The following is a 17,901-nucleotide window of genomic DNA, read 5'->3' as shown; positions in this document are numbered from 1 at the left end:
GAAATGTTTCTTGTTTTACTGTTTATTAGCCTTCTCTGATTGGTGTAGAGTGGTATCAAATTTTCATAACTTCTGGATTATATTTTAATTATACTTTTTGTGGACTTAACTGCATTAAAATAAAAAAGATCTAAAGGCACTGAACACATATATAACCAATCGGTTTAAGGGACTATTTTTTGGATGTGGTATAAAACTCAGAGCCTTGATGTTTATTTTTAAAAAGTCCTCAGTTGAATGGATGTTGACTATACCTTGGCAAATTTATAGAATAAAGTCTTAACTATCCCCAGCTTTTAATCTGTTTCACAGTCTTCCTTAAATTCTCTTAATCTGGAATTCTCTTCCTTTCCAAGTTAGTTGTCCTCAACTTATTTAACTAATGTTTATTGAGCATCTACTGTGCACTAGGCATTCTGCAATGTGCTGAAGATGTAAATAGGAAAAAAATGACACTAAATATATTTTTAAAATAGGTATTAGTTCTTCCTAGTTACACTTCTGTTTTCTCAGGTCATTCAGATTATGTACTAGATAAATAGGGTGAGATGTGCCTTTGGTAGGAAGAGATCAAGTTACATTTTCATTTAAATCAAATATTGTTTGTTTTAGTTGGTGAAAGCTATCAGGGATACTGATGTGTTGAGGGGGGAAAGAGGACTTTGAACACAGATGTCTAAGACAGATGAGATCATCACATTTTCCTAACATTTGTTTAAAAAATTGTTTAGTGAGTATAAGTGACCACCAGATAGCTTCCCTGATATTTGATTCAGAACACTTTTTATTATTTCTAATATGGAGATCAATTTTATGGTATCAGTCGTTAGGTCTAAGAGAGAAAAAGATTGATGTCAATAGTAATTTAACAGGTAAAACATGGTACTCGTGTATTAATTTGTTGTGTCATTAACTGTATGTAATTTGTACGTGTGTGCGTTGCCAATAAGGAAACACAAAAGGCTAACACAATTAATTTTACATGTTATGTGTTTTTTATTTTGTTTCTTCCCCAGTATATCTTCCACCAAGTATATAAACAGAGGAAAAGCAGAATCTTTTGTCTATGGGGAACGGAAAGCAAATTCCAAAACTTAAATCAAATCTATTTATGAGAGTTTAATCATATAGTCTGTTTTTGTCATTTTAAAATTATAGAAATCTTAAAACATATTTTTCTGTTTTTGATGTTTTTCAGTATTCATCCACAATGCGATACCTTTCATAGGGTTTGGCTTTTTGGATAATGCAATTATGATTGTTGCAGTAAGTTCTTTCAACCCTTCTATTTTGAGTTAATAAAGAAATTAATGTGGTCTAAATTTTCCTAATAATTTACATATTGTAGCTATAAAGTTTTAATTAATATCATAATGAACAAGGCTATTTTAACTATATTTCAGGTTAATTAGACTGTAGCTCAATTTTTAAGGCATCATTAAGACTTTTGGTAAAGCATTGACAATAATAAACACATATTTATTGGGTCTGTATTATTCTGTTCTAGTTTCAACATTCTTACTAAAGAATAAAGTATGTAAAATTTTCTAATGTTCTTTAATTGTATCAGCAGTTCTCATCATGTGTATGTTATTAATTAGTTCCTTGTCCAGTTTTCCCATACAAAAATGTTTTAAAGGGTGTTTGGATATACAATCTATCCATTTAACCCAAAGATGATTTAAGTTTCAATTCAGAATACTGTGAATAATGAACCCTTCAGTCTTTGTTTCATCATAGTGTTAAAAAGTTCTCCTTTGCTGAAGTCATTTTAATTTAAGGTTGTTTCTTACAAGTATTGTTTAGTCTCAGGGATGGCTGACTTATCTTTCTTACTCTTCTGTGACACTTCTTTGTCACTAGATACCAATACTGGATCCAGATTATAAAGTCATGATGAAAATGCAGGTCTTCTGAAACTGCCCGGTGCTCTCTCCACTTCTCTTCACTGACTCAAACTTTTAAAAAGCTCTATAAATTCTGGGTGTTTTGTAGGAGACCACTCAAAAAAGAAATAGAATGATTTTAGGATTATTGAATGTGAGGGAAATATATTTGAGAGATGCCAGGGTTTTTTTTGTTGTTGTTGTTTGTTTTTGTTTTTTGTTTCGGTGTTTTGGAGGTCACATGTACTATAGATGGATATAAATAGAATATTTGGTTTCAATATAGGGATAAAAGTATAATTTACATTGTATGGATTATAAAATTTGCTTAAAGAATATCTAAAATTGGTTCATTCAAGAATGGTTTTCTTTGGTATGTAGTCTCACCTTATGTCCAGATTGATAAGGTGGGATCAGATATCCAGAAAGTCTAGACATTCACCTGGTTGAGGAAACACAGGGTTCACACATCAGGAAGGTATCTTGCTCCTTAAGCAGTCACAGAAGATACTGTAGCATGGACATAATTTGAAGGTGATAAACACCCATTGGATACATAATTCTTTAGCAAAGCAGTCTGGTAAGAGCCTCTAAAATACAATTTCAAAATGCTAGTTTTTTTGACTGATTATGACATTTTCCTATTATGTATATAAGAATCAAGTTGGCTATTTTATATATCTGTGAATATGAGAAACTTATTCAACCATACCACACTACCTTTTCTGAAATTACTAAAACCTTGAGTTGGTTAGATTATTTAAATAGTTAATGTAAATAAAATCTAATTGTAATGAAAACCCCACTATGATGAATTTAGAAGCTATAGTTTAAGATCTGATGTGTTCTTGAATAGATTGTCCGAATTAAAGCTTCTCTGTTTCAGTTTTACACTCAATATTTTAGATTCTCTTTATTGACAGCTGGTATCTCTCATTCTACCATCTTAATAAGCATTTGGTTTTTTTCACCTCAGTTGGGCAGACCTTAGATATTCAAATGATGCAAGACTGTCCTTCCTACAGGGAAGTGTTGAGATGATATATTTTGCATAAAGAGGGGTGCAGGGAGATTTTGAAGAGATATCAGAATAGGGAAACTGGGTAGTTTCTTAGATCCTGAATAAGACCTTCACAGTATGGTCTTATTATTTCTTTGAAATAAATATCTAAAGTAACAAATATCTGTGTTTAAATACAGATACCAACAAGACAAAACAAACAGAACAACCACATTCTAAAGTCAAATTATTATAATGTTCCTATTTTGTATTACTCAGGCCTGTGTCTCATTATTAGTGTAACTGAGAGTGGACTATTTTTCCAGGCCTGAGATGGTTGACTCTAATTCAGTAATATTTGTTTTTCTGGTTTACATTGAAATCCAGTTTCAGGAACGTATTACCCGTTTTTTATTTATATAGTACTGAAATAAATAATTAAACTACTGGCTTAAACCTTATTAAGAGTAATAGGTATGGCAAAAATATTATCCTGTGATAATTGCAAAATAATTCAAGAACAGTTAAATTTTCCAAAGAGGCTTTTTAATAGACTGCTAAGACTAAAATCCATAAATAATATAACTGTAGGATCTATGAAAAGGGAAATAAGTGAACATTATTATCTTAAGAATGTTTTTCACCTTTTTTTTAAAACAAAACAAAACAAAACACTGATTGCCTCCAAACATTGTAGGATAGCTATGTTTGAAGATAGAAAGTCAAGAAGATATTTTATTCTTTTCTATCATGCCATTTGATGTTTTTCCTGTTAGGAAAAACATCTCTTAACTGCTACCTAGTTGTAGTCATGTAAACAAATTCCTATATAACTTCTCATAGTAGGTTTGACCTTTATTCTTGGCTGCTGTTCATACTAAGCTTTTGATTTCATAGTTTTTTATTACATTTTTATATTATTGGGATTGCTTTTTATAACTTATATTTTAGTGGGTTTGGGGGGGATTATTTTTCTTATAATTTAATTAGGATAGAATTGATTAAAATTCTAGCATAGATTAATCATATTAAGGTGATGAACCACGTATAACTTTAAGACAACTAGTATTAGGTTTATTTATAATTTCTACCTCACCTGTTAACATGAAATTTGATGTAACTATGGGAAAAAGGAAAGGAGTGGATAGTCCATTGCCTTCAAACCAACCTTGACTTTATGTGAGGCTTTTCATGCTGTTGTTTGAAGGATCTTCACGTTTCTTAAATTCAACCAAATGATTAAGCACTTAAATGCTTTATAAATACATGTATTGGCAAACAGATTTTTGGGGGGTCATTTCTAATGATTCATTGCTGTTAAAGATCCTGTATTTATTTTTTTATACACTATAGCTGTCAAGTGCTTCTCTTCTATAGTAATGCTCCTGATTTTGCGGGTTCCATATATATAAGGATACTTCTTCATGCCTGTTTTCTTCTTCAGAAATCTGTTTCTTTGGGTATCTTTACAACCTTGTAACTTTAAGTGCCTGGGAGACTTTTGTACATCACGCTGTTTGGTCCATACTCTACAAGAATTATATTTTAAAGGAGTGGAATCAACAGGCCTAGGGGAAAGAAAATTGAGGAAATTAAACTTAGCCTCTCTTCAATTTTGTAAATAATTGAGTAATACAATATTTCTATATTACCAGATAGGACATTCTTTTTTTTTTCTCCACAAATATCGTTGAGATTTGTAAGGCATTCTTATTTTTCTCCATAAGTATTATTGAGATTTTTTTAAAAGCTTTAGAAATTTTCAAGCATCAGTATTCAAGAGAGCTTTTGAAAATTAAGTCCACTTATGGCAGAATTGTGTAAGGATTAGAACTGAATTAGCACAATAGGTTGTAGGATTTCTTCTTTATTCTATGTAATAAACCATTAGAATAGTTTAATCTTCTTCACTTCAGTTCCTTCTCTTTAAAGTAGAAGTAAAAATACGAGCCCCTCTTTTCTTTAAGAAATGAGATAGACATAGAAAATCTTAAACTCTCAATAAATTCAGTGGAAATACAGTGGAACCTCATTTTTGCTGTAGCTCTATTGTATTAAATGCTATTGTTGCTTATAAATGAATCATACAGTCTCATTACTTAACGGTTAAAGAACTAAGTGTTTTAAGGATAATTTTTGAAGTCTGATTTTTTGAGTCCCTAGAAACTGGTTTTGTCTGTCTTTTAGATCTTTTATAGGGTAAATATCAATAGTATAGTTGTATCATTCAGAATTTAAAATGTAGGTGAGTTGGTTGTCTTTGTGTTCAAAAGCATTAAAACAACTTTCTGTGGTAAGAAAATATAAATTCTAGATTATTAATGATGAATTATATTGCTATATGTGTTGCTATTTTTTATTTTTATGAAAGCCTAATTTTAATAAATAAAATATTGATGTTATTTCTGCATGAATGTATATATTGGGTTGGCCAGAAAGTTCGTTTGGGTTTTTCCATAACCTCTTATGGAAAAATCCGAATGAACTTTTTGGTCAACCCAATATTTAATAATTAAGTGAATTGCTGTAGTATATGTGTATATTTATGCATATTTTATATATACAATTTTGCTGTGATAACATATTGCTTATTTTACCTCTTTAATTATTAATGTTTTGCTATTCTTTGATAGTCACTTCAGTTTTAATTTTTAAGATTAATTTCTTTGTAATCATTTTTCAGGGAACCCACATTGAGTTATCTATTGGAATTATTTTGGGAATTTCAACTATGGCAGGTATTTAATAATAGTAATATTATTATTCCATTGTATATTTATGAAACATTTTAGTAAGTTAGGTTTAGAAGAGGATACTTTATTTGAATGAGTTTGTTCACTGAGATGTCTCTTAATTTATCTACGTAATCCTATTCCTCTAATTTTTAATTTCGTATATGTAGCACATATTTTTCTGAGAAATTTTAGGTACTTTAAGTTAGTTAATGGGTAACAATAATCTACTAGATTGACTATATTAAAAATTCTTTTCTCTTAATTCAGTGTTACCCTAAAACCTTCCTACTCTTTTTCTCGATCAAATTATTTATTTTCAAGTTGGGCAGAAAAGTCAAGGAAGGAAATACAAGATTGAAAATCTAATTTGGTTCTATCTCCTTCTTTCCCCCCAAATGCCACTGTACTCTTCATGATGGTGACATGTGGGAATGATTCTGTGTTGTTTTATTCTGTGGAACACGTGAAGTAGATGAGTTAATGAAAGAGACATTTCCTCTCCTTGATTTTCTTGAATGTCATAGCTGTACATATAGTTTACTCTTTAACTTTCAAGTATTCAAATTCTCTTAAATATTATCTGAAAGTTAAACTACAAAACATTGTACAGGTGTTTTAATACTGAAACCAAAATGGAAACTGGCTGCCACATTAGAAAAATCCTACTACTTGATGGAAGTAGAATACTATAATCTCAGAAATATTGTGTTCTATTTTGGAGATCTCAAGATTCAGAGCTGTCGAATGAACTACTTTGGATATTGTCATTGTAGTTTAGAAATGTGCTAACTCTTCCAGACTGGTGCTTTATTGATTTTTCTGACTTCTATGTAATAATTCACTTGTCCATTTTTCATTTTTTTAGCTGCTGCTTTGGGAAACCTTGTGTCAGATTTAGCTGGTCTTGGGTAAGTTCATTCATGTATTCATTTGTGCATGTGTGTACTTGCTCTCTTTCTCTTCTCCATTCTCCTTTAATTGAGAAGGATTTTAAAAAGGGACATTTATTTTTACATGTGTGTTTTATAACTAAATTTTTAACTTTAATGTTTCTAAATCGATAGCACTAAATCTTTAAATCTTTGGTGTGCATCAAATATAGATGTCTCGCTCACATCCCAGTCATGCAGAATTAGTGTCTCTGGGGATGGGACCTTGACATTTGTGTTTAATAATCTTCTCAAGCAATTCTGATATGTGCAAAATTTTTTCTAAAACTACCATAAGGTAAGTTCAATTTTCATTTACTGAAGTGTTTATATGTATTTTATAAACATTTCCAAGGGTGAGACAGGACTAAAAGTAAGAACCCCTATCATTATTTCACCCCCACCCTCCTCCCACCAAACCCAAAGATAAGAAATATGGCTCAAATGTGAGGATACTGACTGGGCATGTTTTCTAGAGAGAGGAATTTTCAGAGAATAATGGCCAAAACATACAGGGACTTGGCTAGTTTTTGCTCTTTTTATTCCATGTGGTAGAAATGATGAAACAAACTGAGGATGCCTACTTGGAAAAGGCCAGCTTTCTCTCTTTCTGTTTTTACATTCTCTCTTCTAAGCAGCAGATGGCCTGGGCTGCTTCCTGAGCTTGGGGAAGCCTGGGAAGTATAAATTAGACTAAGTTGGCATTAATTTTTGTGATAAACATATTTTCTCTTGCTCAGTCTTTGGTTCTGTTTCTTCCTTTTTTGGTTCATTAGAATGGTAAGTTTTGAGATTTGGATCTGGGTCTAGCAGAGGTCTACTTAGCCCTATAATCTGGAGAAAAGCAGCTTTATATATGACCTAACTCTATATGTTAGACTTCTGCACTGGAGTTTGGGGCCAAAGCTAATGTTAAAAACACAGTTTCTTTGTTCCGGGCCAAAGCAAAAATTTTATATTCCTGGAATTCCTGACATAAACCTATAATGATATTACCCCTTAAACATTCCATTTCCCAGTTTCCAACATTAAGGTTAATAATGATAATATTATATAACTACTATGATAGCTTTCTATGTTTAATAGAATCAAATGATCTAATAGATCTCTAAGGCCATTTGGTTTTAGATTGTATTATTAAACAATTATTTTTTTATTAGAGATAAAGATTTGTTGGGAGTCTTATATTTAAGAACTACTTCTCCTCTGCCTTTTAAAAATAGCATTAGGTAACAAATACCACATTTTATCAATCTTAGTTGTACAGGTTTTTAGAACTTAACATATCTGACATTGAGATCCATCTTATAATTGATGGTATGCATAGTTTAATTGGCAATTTTTTTTCTTTCTTACAGTTCTTAAAGTAAGATTGTATCCAATAAGCAATGGCAACTTAGAATTGATAAATACTTGAAATTGCCCTGAAAATTGTAGGCTGTTTTTCTTAGTATATCAATATGATAAATTTTGGAAATTTTTGTTTTCTGCTGATAGTTATTAACTTATATGTTAAAGTGCTTTGCTTTGAATTTGGAATAAATGCATAAATTATAAGTGTTGTAAAAATTTTTATATACCTTGAATTGTTCTTTTTAAGGTAATGGTAGAGAATAATTACTCTAAGTTAATTAATTTACCTGTGTATTGAATATGTCAGTCTGAAAAATTTTAAACCAAATATATTTATACACAATGAAGATGAAAGTTGTAAAAGAATGTTTATACCATTTCTAGAGTGCCAATTACAGGTATAGAATTATCTTATCTTTGTAGTAATTAGTTTTTCCTATGTGAGGACATTGTGTTTCTCTTTAAAAACTTATATTCTGTCCTCTTGTATTTTTAAAGACTTGCAGGCTACGTTGAAGCTTTGGCTTCCAGGTTAGGTCTATCAATTCCTGATCTCACACCAAAGCAAGTTGACATGTGGCAAACACGTGTTAGTACACATTTGGTGAGTACTTTATATGGCTTATGATAGTGAATTTGGGTAGCCAGAGCAAGACACTGTATTCAGTCCCTTGAGAAATTTGAGACTAAAATTGATTTGAGTGGAATTTTTAACAAAAACTGTCCAAGCCTTGACAGGTTCAGAAAAGCAGTAATTTTTTATTGACTACTTTTTGTAGGTATACTTGATTTTTGAAAAATTCTTTATATGATTCAGTTACTGTTGAGGAGTATCAGTTATGTGCTGAGACTGAAGGACATAAAATGAGTAATAGACTATAGTTCTTTTTAAGGATTGTGTAGGTAAGGAACCAGACATATTAAATAAATTATAATTTAGTGTGACATATTCAGTAATAGAATTATGCACCAGATATAGCAGAAGCACCAGGAAAAGAATTAACTCTTTGTGGAGAGAAATTTCTTTTGGTGTGGAGATTTCTTGGTGAGTATTAGATCTAAGCTTATTTTGAAATTATTGATGAGACATTTGCTAGGTGAATGAGAGAATTCCAAGTATATTGACTAGCAAGTAGAAAAGCATGATAACTAACTGGAAGTTCCTAGCGGAGAGAGACAGACTGCATCTGCTTGGACCCTGTCTGTCTCCCTGTTACCTAGCATAGAATTTGGTATTTTGTAGATTCTCAGTAAATGTCTGTATGAAGACATAAAACTTAATTCAAAAGTGTATAACCTTAATAGTCATCATAAGAATGCATCATTTAAAAATCATTTATAAAAACTTAAAAATAAATTTTTAATGTAGGTGAGATCACAGAAAAATTGTGTGTACGTATACATATAAATATATTGCAGTGGGTATACACATATTTACAGTTTTGTCTAGAATAGATAGCATGGCAGTATCCTATGGTTATGCACAAATATTCATATTATTTGATTTTTAAATAAATCATTGAGGAAGAACTATACACAGAAATGTTTATTGTTCTGTCATTTGCAATGGTGAAAAAGTAGCAATGATTTTTAATGGTAACAAGAGCTTGAATTCCCTGGTGGTCCAGTGGTTAGGACTCGGTGCTTCCATTGCATGGGGCCCAGGTTCAATCTCTGCTCAGGGAACAAGGATCCCACAAGCCACGCGGTGTGGCCGGGAGGAAAAAAAAAAAAAAAAAAAAGAGCTTTACGTAGATTACAGGCCCATCAATTCAGTGGAATTTAGCAGTTTTTTTATTAAGTTTATGAAACAGTTTGGAAAGGAGTTTATTATAACATGTGTGACTGTGGGGGGAAGGAATAAGGCAGAAAACAAAGCTATGTTTACATAATGACTAGACCTACATATAATTAGGTGTACTTGGGGATAAATATTGAAAAGGAATATATACAAGGGGTAGCAAATCCAAATATGTTGAGAGTACTTGGTGAGATATTTTCTTTCTTCCTATCTCTGACATTTTTAAAAAGTGTTTTTCTACTTGAATACTTCTCTAATGTTAATTTATTTTTTAAAATAAATTTATTTATTTATTTTTGGCTGCATTGGGTCTTCATTGCTGTGCGTGGGCTTTCTCTAGTTGCGGTGAGCCGGGACTACTCTTTGTTGCAGTGCGCGGCCTTCTCATTGCAGTGGCTTCTCTTGTTGCGGAGCACGGGCTCTAGGTGCGCGGGCTTCATTAGTTGTGGCATGCGGGCTCAGTAGTTGGCGCACGGGCTTAGTTGCTCCGCGGCATGTGGGATCTTCTCGGACCAGGGCTTGAACCCGTGTCCCCTGCATTGGCAGGTGGATTCTTAACCACTGCGCCACCAGGGAAGCCCCTCTAATGTTATTTTTATGGCAATTTGAAAAAAAAAATTTTTTTTCCTTGCTGCTTTGAACTTTACATATTATTTGTTCTAGAACCTTTTGTACATTATTTTTATATTTAAGTTACTATGATCAAAAGAAATACAGTCACAGTTGAATTTTATAGTACATAGTAATTTTTAATTTTTATCAGATACTTAAGCAAGGATTCCTCTTACAGGGGTAAATTAACTGTCAAAAAATCTTTTCTTTTGTTTCCATAGGGCAAAGCTGTTGGGGTGACTATTGGCTGCATTCTAGGAATGTTTCCTTTGATTTTCCTTGGAGGAGGTGAAGATGATGAAAAACTGGAAAAGAAAACTTAACTCACCTAGGATACCTATAAAAAGATGTAAACTAATGTACCTCAATCATTAACTATGCTGTCACAGCATTTAGGAATTAAGACAGTAACAGTGCATAGATATGGGATCACTAATTCAGCATGTATTATGGAAAACACTAACTTATTGTGGCTTGGTTTTCTTAGGACATCTTTTTTAAAAAACTTTTGTGTCAGTTGTTGAAATGCTTTTTCATCAATGGCAGTCAACATTTTACCTTTTCTTTTTCTTTCTTTATATACCAAAATATCATTTAAGTATCAGTCATTGATGTGCTGTGCTGACTTGGGGTTTGCCTATTTGTTACTTGTCACGTGTACATGCATGAAAGCATTTTCTGTTGTTGTTCCCTTATAGTTACAATTCAACCTTAAGATTTTTTTCCAAATTACTTAAGATGTTTAACATCAGTTAAAGATTTTTTCCCCTCTTTTTGGCAACATCAATTTTGTACTGTTTCACAGCAAACACTTACAATCATATAATTTCAGTCATTTAAAAGAAACTCCCACATCTATTCAAAATGGACAGAGACTTTAAGTATTTTAAGTACCTATCACGCATTTTAATTTTCAGACCTTACTGTCTCAAGAGCCGGACATTAATCAGGATGAACAATTATGTGGTCTTCCTACTACATAAAACCATATGTTAACAAGTGTATTATTTTGAGTTGGTTTTTTTACCAATTAATTTCTCAGTTTTGAATAATTACATAGTGATTTCTGCCTCCTAAGGGAAAATCATTATTTTAGAGTTTTTTTTGCGGTACGCAGGCCCCTCACTGTTGTGGCCTCTCCCGTTGCGGAGCACAGGCTCCGGACGTGCAGCCTCAGCGGCCATGGCTTACGGACCCAGCCGCTCCGCGGCATGGGGGATCTTCCCGGACCGGGGCACGAACCCGCGTCCCCTGCATCGGCAGGCGGACTCCCAACCACTGCGCCACTAGGGAAGCCCATTTTAGAGTATTTTTAATGGGGATTGTGGAATTAAGGTGTGAACTAAAGGGTTTGACATGACACTTGGAAAATTAAGAGGCTAAAAAAATTTTTTTTCACAGAAGTATAAAATGGAAACTGTCAAGAAGGTTTATGGTATGAGTGGGGAAGTTGAGGTGATATTTGTAAGGTTAATAAAATACAAATAATACTGTTTGGGAAGGCTTTTCTCCCCACAAATGTCTTCTCATCTGAATTGAATGAGTTTGAGTACTCATAATTTTGACATTGTTATATCTTCTTTAGCGGATTTTATTTCTGGATAACTTCTTTTGAGGTGAAAAATAAATATTTTATATTTTGCTTTTTGCTATATATAGCCTAGTGGTCAAAAGACATATGAGGAGAAATTCTTTCTCCCTTTTTTGGTCCCTTTTCTTTTTTTGTGGTGTTTAAATCATATTTTAGATTGAAGTTACTTATGTCCAGTCTTGTGTATCTGATTTAGGCATAGATAGGATTCATACCTGTACTTGTGAATCATATATTTTAATTTTATGAACCCTTAAAGTTTGTTAGCATGTGGTCTGTTACACAGGCTAAAAAATTACTCTTAATTGTAAGAGTTGTTGAACACATCATGGAGGAGAAAAACAGAAATTAAAGTTACTATTTGGGCCACTGAAATTATTTATTTTGCTAAATAGATGCAAAAGAAGGGAAACTTAAAGATGGCTCTATATACAGCTACCTTATTTTTAAAGTTTTATTTGCACATATTTACTTTGAGGTTTTATTTTCAGAGGAGCTGTTTTTTCTCACAAGGCAATTTGTCATACATTCTCTTCTGTGTACTTCAAAATGATTTTAGTGGTATCCTTTAATCATAGATTTTTTTTTTTTTTTTTTTTTTTTTTTTTTTTTTTTTTGCTGTACGCGGGCCTCTCACTGCTGTGGCCTCTCCCGTTGCGGAGCACAGGCTCCGGACACACAGGCTCCGCGGCCATGGCTCGCGGGCCCAGCCGCTCCGCGGCATGTGGGATCTTCCGGGATAGGGGCACGAACCCGTGTCCCCTGCATCGGCAGGCGGACTCTCAACCACTGCGCCACCAGGGAAGCCCTAATCATAGATTTTTGAGGGAAAAATAAATCATAGAATATAAAAATAAATATATAACATTCTTATTATGTACAAATACTATGACAGTCTCATTTGATCAAATTAGAATTATAAAACTTAACATTTTAAATAGAACTGTGGTTTGTATCTTCCACATAATACCACAGACACACCAAAATTTTTTTTATTATTTCAGATGATAGGATTAGAGTGATTATTTAAAAAAAAATAATTTGGGGCGGGGGGTAAATGTTTAAGTGCTTTTGTCCCTAACTGTATTGCCAGTCCTTTCTGTTCTCTAAAAACATATTTTATTGTGGTGCTTAAATTTTCTTTTTATTAATTAAATCCCATATCCAGAAACTTTGTCTGTGAGTTCAGAAAGGGCTTTTGATTAGTGCTTTCATTTTTTTTGCTCGTGAAAATAACCCAGTCCTACAGAATCTTTTTAGCTGAGCGTCTGTAGAATTATTTAAAATGTCAAAATATGGAATATATAACCTTCATATTGAACAGTATTTTAATTTATGGACACAATAAAAATTTGCATCATTCAGGTAATTAGTTAAAAAAAAAATGGAGCCCTTTTGTCCTTAACCTAAGGTAAACATTTTTTTCAAGATCTTATTCTATATACTAGTATGGTGCTTTGCACAAAGTGACTTCTGAAAAATGGTTCCCTTTAAGATAATGACTTCATATAATCATTGTTTCATATTACTTGTCACAAGGAATTTTATTTCAGATTGAAACTGGAATTCTTATTTCTCATATTAGCTATTTCTTTTTTGGGAGCAACTATAACTATGGTTAAATGCAACATGAGCTGTGTTAGTACTCTTCGTTTGAAATTCATGTTGTCTGTGTACTATGATTTATTGACTTGTTTATGCATGTAAATTAGGTGCATTTTGTTGGCACTGTATGTTAAATGGTGACCAATGTTTTTACAAAGGAATTGAACAAAGAAAAATACCTTTTAAGAAATTTTGGAATGTGGTTTTGATTTTGAAATTTGATTTTCTTCTTAATCTCAGAAAACCCTGGTTATTCTGTAGCTTAAAAGATAGGAATAATAAATGCAGATTTGTTACAGGGTTGTAGCAATGACACTGAGACAGTAAAATGGAACTATTTACCATTTCCGTGAAGTCCACACTCGAGATACAACATTACACATTATGAGAGAAGGATGATTCCCATATTGAGATAATTTGATCTTTAATAGGATGTCAAAAAAGCTTTAGATAGAGAGATTGGCGAAAATTACACTGATGGGTATTTATTTATAGCAGAGATATCCAAGCTTTCTATATAATAACGCCTCATTTACTTTACTCTGTTTTTCCAGAAGATGAATTTTGAAGGTAATGAAAGTTTATCTTTTACACCAAAAGTTCAGGTAAACCATTTTGAAGTAAATCTTCCTAATTTTAGAATTATATTTTCTTGCCATCTTACGAGTGTATTAAATGTAATATAATGTAATCTTTTTCTTAGTGGCATCTTTATGGACATTGTTATTGTGCTGTAATGCAGTACCTTGGGAATCTGGTTTTTATAGTTTTTCATTTTCCTCCCATTTTTTTTGCTGCTGTTACTTCTGGCAATTGCTCTCTCTCTCTTTAATTTGCTGCTGCTTTAATTTGCTGCTTCTTAGAAGCTAGATAGTCAGTCTTACCATAAATTATTTGGGAAATATTAGAAAACAATCTGTGGAGCCTGAGTGAGATGATGATGTTGTCAATGGTGATGATGATGGTAAATATAATGTTAGCTCCCTTTTATTAAGTACTTATTTGTTGCTATGTACTATAGTATTTTACATACATAATCACATTTAATCACTGTAATAACAGTGTTAAGTTGGTGCTGTTATCATCCCTATTTCGTATCGGGTGAATTGAGACATGGAAAGGCTAGTTTGCCCAGGGTGTCACTATTCATAAGTGGACTAGAGTCTGGTTTTGTCCAAGTGTGGAGTCTGTGTTCTGAACTACTTACTATGCAGTTGGGACATCAGTTGCATGGACTCTGTAATGTCTGTTCTCTGTTCAGGTTCCTTTCTGCCTCTATATTTATGGAGTTATTTTCTCACTTACAGCTTAAGGGAATTGTACTCAAAATCTCCAAGTCCATTTAACAAATCCTGTGTTTTTGGTTGCATATTATGTACTAGGAACCCTTCAAGGCTCTGAATGAACAGCCAGAACATCCGTATTCTCATGAAGGTTATTCTGTGGGGGGCATGAGTTGGGCAGGAGAATATAGGAAAGCAAATGTACACTTAAATAGTGGTGATAAGTTCTGCAGAGATAAATGAAACAAGGCGGGTAGAAAGTACCAGTGGTCATACCTGGGGGCTTATTTTTATACAGGGTGGTCAGGGAAGGCCTGAAAGAAGTGAGAACATACACAACACAGATGTCTGGGAAGAGAAGGTATCACGCTACATTCTAGGAAGTTGGTGTTAAGAAAATCCCCACCATGTGAAATATATTTCAGTTTGGAATGCACTGTAAGTTTTTTTTTTTTTTTTTACTGAAGTATAGTTGATTTACAATGTTGTGTTAGTTTCAGGTGTACAGCACAGTGATTCAGTTTTATATATATATATATTTTTTTCAGATTCTTTTCCCTTATAGCTTATTATAAAATATTGAGTATAGTTCTCTGTGCTATACAGTAGGTCCTTGTTGGTTATCTATTTTATATATAGTAGTGTGTTTATATTAATCCCAAACTCCTAATTTATCCCTCCCTGCCTCCTTTCCACTTTGGTAACCATAAGTTTGTTTTCTATGTCTATGAGTCTGTTTGTTTTGTATATAAGTTCATCTGTATCTTTTTTTTAGATTCCACGTATAAGCCATATCATATGACATTTGTCTGGCTTACTTCACTTAGTATGATAATCTCTAGGTGCATCCATATTGCTGCAAATGGCATTATTTCCTTCTTTTTTATGGCTGAGTAGTATTCCATTGTAGAAATATACCACATCTTCTTTATTCATTCGTCTGTTGATAGACAATTGGTTGTTTCCATGTCCTGGCTATTGTAAATAGTGCTGCAATGAACATTGAGGTGCATGTATCTTTTCGAATTATGGTTCTCTCCGGATATATACTCAGGAGTGGGATTGCATGTAAGAAGTTTTCTTGTTTGTTTTGATTATTCATGTTTTCTGAATTAAGCCTAAATATTAATATTTAAATATTAAGATTAATACCCCTGCATATTTACTTACAGTAGTAAATGGAAATGACTCAGAAGCATGGGGAAGCTATCCTAGAATTCATAAAGTCAGTGGATAACCAACCTATCAGCAAATAATTTAGGGTTTGTTGTGTGCTCATAATGAAACCTTACTAACAGATCACTTGTTTTAACCAAAGTAATGAATGTTATTGACATATGGGTTGTAACACTGAAATTAGTTTTTCTCCTCTAACATTTAGAAATGAAGTAGTAATTAAAGCAGGAACTTGTAACATTTTAATTTTGAAGCTTCAGAACTTTCAGGATCTATTGATCTTATACTGACTGCCGTATGAAGCACATGGTGTTTTGTATTGGTATTTACATGAAATTTTACAATGTCATACATAGGTTAATGCTATTGATAAGTTTATGAATGAAAGAAATTTCAGCAATTTTTTAATTGACTTTTAAAGATTAAAAAGATGGAGTAGGCATATGGTAGATTATATAATTTCTCCACAACTACAAGTCAAACCTTTGTTTAAATGAGTAAAATGTGAGAATGGTGACTGAAGAGTTAAACTCAAAGGAACTACTTTCAGGGGGAGATGGGGGGAACCCTCAAAACCTGTACGATAAAGGAATTTTCTGTGAGAACTGAAATTCAGTAAAGATTTGGTATCTGCTAATAATATGAAGGCTATACATTTATATAGTGCTTTACCACTTATAAAATATTTATGCAGATGCAAGATATAAATGGAGTTTAACAGAGGTAGTTGAGTCAAAGAAAGCTGTTAGGCACCTTAATTAAAATTAAGATTTTTCCTTTTGCATATCAACCTCCCCACCCCCACCATTCTTGCTCTGCAGTATCGATTCTGCAGTGTGTCTGTATCTGTCTCCTTTATGTCTCAAATGTATTTTTTCTCTTCCCTATTTTCTCTTCTTTTCCTCAACCTCAGACTGATGGAAAGTGCAGTTTTTAGAATGTATTTTATGTCCCACACTGTTACTTTAAAAGCATATAAATCAAACATTTTCTTTCCCACCCCTACTTGGGAGAACAAGAACAAATCTTAATTTAGTCCATTCTTTAATTGTTAACAGCTTTAGCTGTTCTTTCTTCCATACCGACTCAGGTAAAGAGCCCACATTTCATAAGAGGAAAAAGATCTGACTAGTTGTGCTTAAAATGTCAGTGCCCCAAAGGATGGGGTCTCATCTGTCTTGCTTACATCTCTATACTTAATGCTCCGTACAGTGCCTGACACACGGTACATGTACAATAGAGATTTGTTTAAAGAGTGAATCACCACCCACATCACTATGCTCTTCCCTCTAGGTATTTGAATTCTGGCTTGACTCCCAACCCATTCTGTATCAGTACTGTATAAAAACTGTATCACTTCCTATGTCACATTCTGTATCACTTCTGAACTTCACACATTTTGCTTCAAGTTGATTGGTTTGTGGTCTGTTTTCTACCCATGAACTCCCTAAAAAAATCAAGAGCCTTCAGACCACACATCTATACTTGGAGAACCACTGCCCTGAACTTTTCTAGTTAGTTTAGATTAGGTTTAGCTGTAAGTAACAGACCCCCAAAATAACAGTAGCCGAAATGAGATGGAAATTTATTTCTCTTATATAAAGTTATTGTGGCATGTTTCCCAGGGTGAGTATAAAGGTTATGCTCCACAAATTAGTCAGAGACCCAGATTCACATCCTCCTGCTTCATCATGTGTAGCTTTTATGCACAAAGCCACTTCATGGTCTAAAGTGGCTGCTTCAGCCCCAGCTATCATATCCATACTCTACCCAGGAGGAAGGAACTAAAATGAAAGGTGAAGGGCTTAACCAACTTCTAAGTTACCACATGACTCATCTACTTATCTATCAAACCTCTATTACGTGAACACACTAAGCTGGAAGAGATACTTGTAAATCTCTCCATTCTGTATGGCCAAGTGTATAGCCA

The 17,901-nt window shown here is 33.0% G+C and overlaps 1 protein-coding gene across 1 annotated transcript in view; it reads left to right on the top strand.

Moving 5' to 3' along the window:
* The window catches only part of TMEM65 (transmembrane protein 65), a 43,546-nt gene extending 29,844 nt beyond the window's left edge, over nucleotides 1–13,702 (top strand). The window contains exons 3-8 of the mRNA XM_081214352.1: nucleotides 1,199–1,266; nucleotides 5,570–5,624; nucleotides 6,487–6,529; nucleotides 8,402–8,507; nucleotides 10,538–12,468; nucleotides 12,709–13,702. Of these exons, the coding sequence (XP_081070478.1) occupies nucleotides 1,199–1,266; nucleotides 5,570–5,624; nucleotides 6,487–6,529; nucleotides 8,402–8,507; nucleotides 10,538–10,639 (374 nt within the window). The 3' untranslated portion in view covers nucleotides 10,640–12,468; nucleotides 12,709–13,702. The remainder of the gene's footprint in view (nucleotides 1–1,198; nucleotides 1,267–5,569; nucleotides 5,625–6,486; nucleotides 6,530–8,401; nucleotides 8,508–10,537; nucleotides 12,469–12,708) is intronic.
* Nucleotides 13,703–17,901: the final 4,199 nt, after the last annotated feature.

This window comes from Mesoplodon bidens, assembly GCF_964165515.1.
Source record: "Mesoplodon bidens genome assembly, chromosome: 16".
Taxonomy (NCBI): Eukaryota; Metazoa; Chordata; class Mammalia; order Artiodactyla; family Ziphiidae; genus Mesoplodon; species Mesoplodon bidens.
This window is presented reverse-complemented; position numbering and strand designations above follow the sequence as displayed.